Source organism: Sceloporus undulatus, chromosome 4, assembly GCF_019175285.1.
Source record: "Sceloporus undulatus isolate JIND9_A2432 ecotype Alabama chromosome 4, SceUnd_v1.1, whole genome shotgun sequence".
Lineage (NCBI taxonomy): Eukaryota > Metazoa > Chordata > Lepidosauria > Squamata > Phrynosomatidae > Sceloporus > Sceloporus undulatus.
The window spans coordinates 39,099,945-39,109,976 of NC_056525.1; the positions used below are offsets into that span (position 1 = coordinate 39,099,945).

Below are 10,032 nucleotides of genomic sequence, written 5' to 3' on the forward strand. Positions count from 1 at the left end.
CAGCAAGGCTGTATTGACAGAAGAAGGAAGGAACCTTCACTAGGTATCCTGACAAGCCTTTTTGGGGTCAAAGCAGATTTCCCAGCCTTTAAAAATAAAACTGAAAGAAGACATATCTCTGCAAAGACACATCCAGTGTAAATTTAATACTGTCCACCACAAAACCCTTTCAATAAATATATAAATATAGCTGTGAATTTAGTATTAGCTATATAGAATTCCATCTCTTATAATTTCTCAAAGCCCACATCTGACCATTTCTCTCCAAATATTATAATGGAAGCTGAAGTACTACAGAAGAGTGTTATGCCTATCCTTCGCACTGTGTTTTGCACTGTTTTCTCCAGTGCAATAATAGCTGGTTTGCATATATGTGGACATAGATCAGGGATAGCATTTTTGAGCCTTCCCAAGACCATTCCACACAAAACTGAAGCACTGCTCTATTCTGCTTTAAAATAAAATACTGTACAGCAACAAAACATGTCAGAGGATCTGGTCACAGATATGCCATATCACATCTACTTCAGCCTTCAGAGCACAAACCCTCCGGTAAGGGAACACTAGCGTGCTTGCACTTGTGGGTGCATTTTCTCTTTTCAGTTTCTGATTACATTAAATGACATGGATAGGAAGCTAATCCCACTGCCAACATTAATTCACTACATGTCCTTAGTTGTTCCTTTTCAGCTTCTAATTCTGCATCTATAAAATTAGGAAAGATAGCAATCTCTCCAACATAAATGATGAAAGGCTGAAAAATTATAACTTGCATATAGCCTCTTATCCAGTTATTTTTAATGAGTGAGAACTGCCCCTAAGGCAATGGGTCAGGAAATCTTTTGCAATTTGGGGGAAATAAATTCTCTTCCAGCTCTTATGTATCACAAACAAAAAAGGTCAGACTGTTCTGGTGTATTAGTAAAAGAGCTCTGAAATGACTGTGGTAGAGGTATGTACAATTATTTTTGTTATGGAATGTATGGCTAGGAAGATAATTTTTTTCTTATTTACATACAAGACTATAATTCACCCAATGTTATTAATGGGTAGCAGGAATGAAGAAGGACAAAGAAAAGGAAATACTATCTTTAACACACAGTTCCCTGCCACAAAGAAGAAGTGATCTTCCTTAATGCATTCTTGAATGGCTCTTAAGGAGGATTAGAAGTGTTCATGGTGGATAGGCAGTTGTCACAATTGTTAGTCAAAATACTTAACTAAAAATTCCATTTTTAGAGACAGTTTACTTCTGGCAATCAGTTTCAGGGAACACTCTACTTCAGGGGTAGGCAACCTGCGGCCCGGCAAGGCCTTGGGACCGACCCCAGCCTGGTCCTGCCGCCGATTGCCGCCGGGGCCTTTGGCATCTCACGCGAAGGGCATGGTGGGGCAATTGTCTATAGAAGCCTCAGAAACATGCATTTATCTTAACATTTTTTTAAAAATCAGCAAATTTTTTCACGTGTCTTCCATTTTTTATTTAAAAAGTGGCCTCCATTTGAAAATTTTGTCCTACATTTCATAGAATCATAGAATCATAGAGTTGGAAGAGACCACTAGGGCCATCCAGTCCAACCCCCTGCCATGCAGGAAATCCAAATCAAAGCATCCCTGACAGATGGCCATCCAGCCTCTGTTTAAAGACCTCCAAGGAAGGAGACTCTATCACCCTCCGAGGGAGTTGCGGTTTATTTATTTAATTATTTAAAAATTATTTAATTATTTATTTTTTGGCTTCGGCCCCCCAGTTGTCTGAGGGACAGCAACCCGGCCCCCGGCTCAAAAGGGTTGCCAACCCCTGCTCTACTTCTAGGTTTCCAAAAAGGCAACAACCTATGGCTCAGGGCCATTATACCTGAAAGACTTGTCCTCCCATATGAGCCCATATGCAATGTGAGACCCCCAGCAGTCATTGTAGCATGTCCCACCATCTTGAGAGACTCAAGTTAACATAGGGTCCATACAGACAGGCCAAAATAAAGCTGCTTCGGGTCACTTTGGAGATATGCTGTTTAAATTATGCATGCGTCCTAAGAATCCGGAAGCCATGCCAAAGCCATGCTCCAGTCCTAAGGGCTGGGATGTGGCTTTAGTGCAGCTTCTAGACACTTAGGACACATGCATCATTTAAACAGCATACCTCCAAAGTGATCCAAAGCAGCTTTATTCTGGCCTGTCTGTACAGGGCTGTAGTTTTCTCTGAAGCAGCATCTCAGTGATTAATTTTCTTCCCAAGGCAAAACAAACTGGTTCTATCCTTGTTGAATTTCTGGCAGGTGGTCAAAAACAGTTTGGTATTTTTTAAACATGAATTCTAAATTTGTTTTAACCTGCTTTTAAAGGAATGTTTTAATATGTATTACAGTTTGTCATTTTTGGGAGCCCTGGTAGACAAAAAAGAGATTAACACTTTTAATAAGAAATAAATAGCCACTGATCAAAACAGGACGCTGGACTTGAGAAAAATTTGGTCTGATGCAGTGGGGTCTTGCTATGTTAATTTTTTGGTGTAGACCACAAGTCTTTGTGGTGCGACTGAATAGGCTACTGCACTATATTTTGCATATCAAAAGGGGGATAATTATGGTTCCCATAATTTTTCTCATGAATAATCTATACACGCATGCCATTATAATAATCTACATATGAAATAGGCATTGAATGCTGACATGCAAAATATCTTCCAAAACTTGCATCTGACAAAATTTTGTTCTTCTGTATAACACTGTTTCTTACAAAGGTGTTACAAAGGAAAAAATCAAAGGCAATTCAGTAAATGTATCCTTCTAATCCGAAATACCCTTAGGTGGCACATCTAATTGATTTCAACAGAAAAGGTTACCAAAAGAGAGGATAGAGGTAAAGTAGACAATACTTGATAATTTGATATTCATACAAGTCCTACTGAGGTCCTCTGTAGGCATATATTAAAATGGAATATAAACAAATAAAATATTGGGGCATAGACCCAAACATGCATAGTGGAATAGATTATACAACACAAACTAAGACTATTGACCTGATAGTGACATTTTTTCTAGGATGAGTCTGAGCAAGGCTGTTCATGGCTGGGGCTCTTGGTGGTCTCATTCAGAGGACTGCAGGAAGTCAAGACTGACTTGATATCAGGATGTTACCATAGATGAAAGAAATCAACAGTGGTGCTCTTTTGAAGCTCCAGTTCATCTCAGCCTTATTCAAGAATACTTCCCACTGAACTGTTTCTTTTATAATGCTCAGAAACACATTTTGAAAGTTATGCATGTGTCCTTCTTTTGCATTATTTAGTGTATCTGGATGGGTGTGTTGGCATAATTTATTCTGCTTCCCCACCATCTGGTGGTCAAACAGGAGTATTTTGAAAAAGGATGGGGCCACAGAAGTAGAATGGAAATTTGGTGAGCAGCAGATCTTAGAGATAGGAACTATGAGGAGAATTTGTTAGGAATTATAAGGGGTCCATGACACTCACCTTCCAAAAATTACTAGTCCTGCTCATCCTCTTAGGTGGCTGTGAAGTCATCCGTGTTTAAACTTTTCTTTAGCATTGATAAGGACTATATTCTTTTTTACCTCTTAGAAAAGATCATTTAAGTAGAAAGCACCATGTAATGGAGTAGCTCTTCAGCATCATATTTAAAGCAATTCCTCTGTGAAAGACTGTGGCAGCATACAACAACAAAAAACCCTAATTTGACAAACTGCTAGAGAAGTGTTAATATAAAATACATACCAATCTACATTTAGTTCATCATTAAGGATGAATGGCAGTTAGTGTGAAGACAGATATAGCAAGCATGGGAGTAGTTTGAACATACTGAAATATCTTTTCAAGCTTTGAGGCCGATGAATGTATGTGAAAACCAAGGCATTTACACCTTTTTTTGCTCTCAGAAGCCCTTTCACTGCCCATGATAACACTGGGGATATCCATAATACACTTGTCCCTCCCAATTCGCTGGGGTTAGGAGCACAGGACCTCCGTGAATGTGGAAAAAACGATCATAACAAAAACAATATGTTTCTACCTGAGAGAATACCTCTAGGAATCTCTACGTCCTCCAGTGCAACTCTGTGGTCAACATCTGCCAGACATTGACCACAGAATTGCACTGGAGGGGCTAAAAAAGCCTAGTGAAGCATTGTCTCTAGGAATCTCTAGCTCCTTCACTGAGACTTTTGGTTAAAGTTGATGACAGAATTGCGTTAGAGAACCTAGATATTCCTAGAGAGAACATATTAATAAAATCTGTGAATAATCAAATCCGCAAATGTGGATGGATGAGTGTAGATGAGTTCATTTATTTTAAACTAGTTTAAACTAAACTAGTACTTTTGGAGTTCAGCTCCCCATAATTTCTGATTGTTGGCCAAACTGGCTATGGCTTCTGGGAGTTGAAGTCCAAAACACTTGGAGGACCAAGGTTTGGGAAACACTGCGCTAAACCTATTCCAGACCTTAATTACTCCTTAATATCTGCTCTATTCTAGCTTGGTGGGACAACTAAGTCATAGATCTTTAGTTTCTGCATTGTAATTTTTTAAAACGGTCTCTTAAAAAACAAAGCAAAAAAGAAACAGCAATCTGGAAAGCACTACTAAACTGTCATTACCCAAAGCAGCACAGATTCCTCTCAGCTCATTAATCACAATATCTGAGTGGCATATGGAAACACTAAGGGCAAACGCAGAACAAGGGCTTTCAATCTAGGAAGAGGCCAAGCCACGCCTGCTCTCTTGGCTCCAAGTGGAGCCAGGAAAGATTTCCATGGGTGGTACTGCTGGTGGCAATGCGTCTCTGTGCCACTGCTCTCCCTGGCTCCTTCTAAGGCCAGAGGGGTTTCTTCGGCTCTGGGAGTAGCTTTCCAGCTCCGCTCTCCAAGCTCATCATTGCAGTGGCTGGACCACTCCAACCCATTTCCCCCCTTCGCTTCCACTTGCAGGCATTACATCACCTCCAGGGTCTGGGCCATTGCTGCTGCTGCTGCTGCAACTGTCTGCTAATTACCTCTGGCTTCCTTCCTGCGTCCTTGCCCTGCCTGGCTCACCAGCAAGAAACCTGAATGCTGAAGCAAAACAAAGAGTCAACCTGGCTAGCTGCTAGAACGGCGATGGAGGGAGAGTCATTCTTTTCAAGGGGTGGAACCTGCAGCAATTTGGGCAGAGAGTTTCAAGTTACTACAAGGCATACTGGCAGTCCAAAGCCGCAAAGGGCACGCTCTCCATGGCATTAGGAGGAGCCAGTCTGGTGTAGAGCTTTGAGCACTGAGGAGGGTTTTGTTTGCTTTTGTTTTTAGCAGACTATATTAGTATATTATTTTAGTATTTTACTGTTTTATCATTCGCTTTTTATTTCATTTGTTCTGATGTACTGACCTTTGGTGGAAAGGGCTTTCTAAATAAACATCATCATCATCATCATCATTGGACTTTGACTCTGGAAACTAGGCTTTGAATCCCAGCTCAACCATGGAGATTCCAAGGGTGACTTTGGGAAGTCATTCTCCTTCAGCCTCAGAGGATGGCAATGGCAAACCCCCTCTGAGCAAACGTGCCATGAAAAACCCATGACAGGTTTGCCTTAAAGTCGGAAATGACTTGAAGGCACACAACAACGGTGCTCACCTGCCTCCTCCACCCCAGTTGCGCCATTGATGGGGAGCCGTTGCTCTTTGTCACTGTATGTGATTAAAGCGACCCTTCTCTCTCTCACCGCCCTTGAACAACCTGGCTCCCATCCGCATGTCTGGCCAGGATGTGCCCCATCCGATGTTTACTCCTAAAAAGAGTTGGCAAAGGAAGGGCACCTGTATTGCAAAATATACGCCGCATGAGAGCCAGGCTGGTGCAGTGGTTTGAACCTTGGACTAGGACTCTGGAGGCCAGGGTTCGAATCCCAGCTCAGCCATGCAAAGCCATTGGGTGACCTTCTCTCAGCCTCAGGAGGCGGCCATGGCAAAACTTCCTTTGATCAAATCTTGCCAAGAAAACCCTGAAATAGAGATGATTTGAGGGCACACCAGAACAACAAAGACTGAAAAGCAGACACACAAAGCCTCCTTGGTCAGGAGGACGGAGGGGAGAAAGAGAGAGAGAGAGAGAGCCCTGCCTTGAGTGTTTGTTTTCCTTTCAATGCCCTGCTTTGCCTTTGCTTAATTAACACTGCTGCTGCATCCGCACTGCAGAAATAACCCGGTTTGGGACCGCTTGAACTGCCGTGGCTCAATGGTGTGGAATTCTGGGAACTGTGGTTGGTTAAGAGGTGATATGACAGCCCTGTTTAAATGTTTGAAGGCAGTCATAATAACTGAATCTCAACTGCATCCCAAGGAAGAAGGAAGGAAGGAATGAATAAGAAAGTAATCAGGAGGAAGCCAGGCTGCCATGATGCCCAGATGCCTTCCTCTCCCAAGACAGGCCTCCTCCTCTCCAAGCAGCACTAAGAAGCATGGAGTTCTCTCTCTACACCTGTCTATCAGCTCTTCTTCTGACATGGCCTCCATTTCAACCTTCTGACCAGGAAGGTTCCAGGGAAATGGAGGACGTGGCCAAAGAGAAGCTATAAATGCAAATCCCTGAGTCTTAGTCTTCCTCCCGGACAGAAGGTGGGAACCCTAAAGCGCTGCTATGGATCTAAACCCATGCTCCTTCGTCAGGCTCTCTGGGGCTCCTCCGGGGCAGAAAATCACAGCCGCAAGCGCGGCTCTAACTACAAATCCCATGCTCCTCGGCGGAGGAGGCTGCGGGGTCCCTTCGGGGGCGAAGGAGGCTGGATGGAGGGCCGCGTCCGGGAAAAGGAGGGCTGTGGATGTGGGCAAGACTCACAGAAGCTCCGCCGCTGCTTGAAAGGCCGGTCGGAAGGCATCTCGGCCGGAGACCCCAAGAGCCCCCGCAGGAGAGAGCGATCCGAGGAGGGCGTCGAGCTCTACTTCCCTCAGCCTCCGGGCGTCCTCCTCCTCCTCCTGCTGCTGCTGCTGCTTCCAGGCCCGGCTGCCTCCTCCTTGTGATGAAGCTGAGCGAGAGGCGGTGACTTCGTCGCCAGCCTCCGGGGAAAAGGAGGAGGAGGAAAGAGCAGGCGTGGCGCCCCTTCCTTCTGCACTGCGGCCTCCTCCTCCTCCTCCTTTAAGGCCAGGCCTCTCTGGGCAGAGTGGAGGCCGCAGCAGGGCATGCGCAGACCCACATTATTGTTGTTGTTGTTGTTCTTTTCTTATATCCCGCCTTTCTCCCAACATGGGGACTCAAGGCGGCGAATGATGCAGAGACTGAATCATAGAATCATGGAGTTGGAAGAGACCCCAAGGGCCCTGATCCAGTCCAAGCCCATTCTGCCATGCAGGAAACCACAATCAAAGCATCCCGACAAACGTCCATCCAGCCTCCCTTTAAAGGCCTCCAAGGAAAGAGACGCCACTACACTCCGAGGGAGTTTGTTCCATTCCTCCTAATGTTCAGGTGGAACCTCTTTTCCTGGAGCTTGCATCCATTGTTCATGTTCTCTGGAGCAGCAGAAAACAAGCTTGCTCCCTCCTCAATATGACATCCCTTCAAATATTTAAACAGGGCCATCATATCACCTCTTAACCTTCTCTTCTCCAGGCTAAACATCCCCAGCTCCCTGAGTCGTTCCTCATAGGGCATGGTTTCCAGACCCTTCACCATTTTAGTCGCCCTCCTTTGGATATGCTCCAGTTTCTCAATGTCCTTTTTGAATTGTGGTGCCCAGAACTGGACACAATATTCCAGGTGGGGCCTGACCAAAGCAGAATAGAGTGGCACTATTACTTCCCTTGATCTAGACATATACTTCTATTGACACAGCCTAGAATTGCATTGGCCTTGTTAGCTGCCGCATCACACTGATGACTCATGTTCAACTTATGGTCTACTAAGACACCTAGATCATACTGAGTTTATCTCATTCAGAAATGAGATTTAAATAGGGGAAATCCCACAAAATCAGGATCTTTTTCAGATGACGTCAGGGGGCATCCCACACAGAAAGTGGGATCATCTTCAGACAACATCAGCAACGCTGAGCAATAATTCAGCATTAACCTGCACAGAAAGTGGACAAAATTGGCCACTTTTTACTTTTGGGATTTTCCAGAGTCACTGGAGGAAACTGGAAACATGAAGAGTGTGGGTTTGAAAAAGAGGGGAGAAGGCCACAGAGCATGTGAAAAGTGCAGGCATGCCTGGAGTCACTTTGCACATATACACTGGAGATATGGAGGCTGTGGGGGTGTGTGAGAGAGAGGAGCCCCAAACAGGGGATCAGATACATCCTCCATTTTCCTAGGAGCAGTAGGACACAAGACTCGCACCCAGAGCTCAGGGTGTGTTGGTTTCTTGGAGGGGAAACAGATAGCAAACCCTGCTTGAGGACACAATGCAAACGTCAAAAGGTTTTTCCCCCCTTTAATTTCAGCACAATGGACAAATGAAAGGAATGATTTCAATGTAGATTCAGTCAAGGGTTTGTTGCTGGTAAAGTGCCATTTTAAGCCTTTGTCTTGCTCAGAGTTCTGTAAGTATATTGCAAGCCATTTTAACAAAGATAAGTCCATCAAAAAATACAGTTAGGGCCATAAAAATATACAGTATGTGTAAAATAGCTATGAATAAACCATATGAATCAAAAATTTATTTACAGCAATGTTTTTAGCGTTTGTTGTCAAACGTCCTTCATTTTACTTGAATGTCGTACATTTTGAGCTCCCTTGTCCTCCTTTGCAGTTATGACATCTGGTCACCTTGGTCAGGCAGAATAACAGAAGGTCTATGGTGGAGGGGGGACAGAAAAGAGCTTTCATTTCCAGGCACTGTCGGCAGGTTTGAAGGTTACAAACTACATTTACAGCAACAAGCAAAGGTGGATGGACATAACTTCCCCTCCCCTTTTTATCTTCACAAAAAGCCTGTGAGGCTGGGCTGAGATTGTGACTCTGCCAAAGTCACCTAGTGACCTTTCTCACTGAGAAGTCAGTCACAGTCCTTTGCTGAGTTCTCATCAGCAGCCTGCCTCAAAATGTGTAAGCCCCTTGTGGAAATAGCCTCTTGTAGTTAAGTCAGACTTCCTAAACATATCATGGAGGTAGGGACATTATCAGACAAGGGAAATTGGAAGTATAATCCAATGGCAATCCAAACACAATCATGGGTTTGACGTTTGACCACACGCAATTTTGGGCAATGGGAAGTCAGTCCAAATGCAATCATGGGGTTTCACATTATTGCATGAGAGGTGATCACATGCAATTTTGGATAATGGCAAGCTATTTTCAGGCAATGGGAAGTCAGTTCGAACGCAATTCGAATTCACATAAATTCGCTGAACTAGCGAAATCACATGAATGCGTTCTGGCCCCACTTTCTTTTCATTCAAAATTAAGAGAAATTCCTCCCATGTGATAAACTCATCTGACAAAGTAGGACTGCAAAGCCCAACCAAAGTGTTACTCTGTTCTGTGTTAGAATGCACCAATTATGTTGCATATACAAGTGCATTTTGAATTTTTAAAAAGAAAAATAAGGCCTGCACCCAGTGATCTGTCTCAGAGTAGACCCACAGAACCAATAAGAATTTGGTTAATTCCATGAGTCTGTAAATGCTATTGATTCAATGATCAGATAGGAAGGATTAACTCTAGTCCGGATTAGTAACAGGGTTTCGGCTGGGACCAGGGTGGGAATCGTGAGTTCCCAATATTGTGGGAGTGAAACGCTCAGCAGCCTAACCATGCCAGTAAAGGTTTCTGCAACTCTTCTAGAAAGAACATGGCCACATAGCCCCAAAAAACTACAAAAATCTATGGATGCCGGCCATGAAAGCCTTTGACTTCACATTTCTGGGATCCTTACCAGCAACATCTTGAGGGCTGCATGAGTCTCATCCTTTGCCTAGATCTCTACATATATAGAAACTGTATCTTCCTGTAGTTCTGATGATGGCAACACAGATGACTGATGAGCCGACCGGAATGATAGCCAAGCATTTTTGTTAAAAGAAAAGTCTTGAGAAAACAGCAA

The 10,032-nt window shown here is 43.8% G+C and overlaps 2 protein-coding genes across 4 annotated transcripts in view; both read right to left on the bottom strand.

The window, feature by feature from the left end:
- MAP1LC3A (microtubule associated protein 1 light chain 3 alpha) overlaps positions 1 to 7,092 on the bottom strand; it is a 34,987-nt gene extending 27,895 nt beyond the window's left edge. Inside the window, exon 1 of one of the 2 annotated variants that reach the window (XM_042465852.1) lies at positions 6,829 to 7,092. Coding sequence is in view for 1 of the 2 variants with exons in the window: in XM_042465853.1 (XP_042321787.1) it covers positions 6,829 to 6,868 (40 nt within the window). In the remaining variant the exon portion in view is untranslated. The remainder of the gene's footprint in view (positions 1 to 6,828) is intronic. The other variant, XM_042465853.1, reaches the window with a different exon arrangement.
- Positions 1 to 10,032, bottom strand: part of ITCH (itchy E3 ubiquitin protein ligase) — a 603,853-nt gene that overhangs the window by 494,149 nt on the left and 99,672 nt on the right. The gene's annotated exons all lie outside the window — the stretch shown is intronic.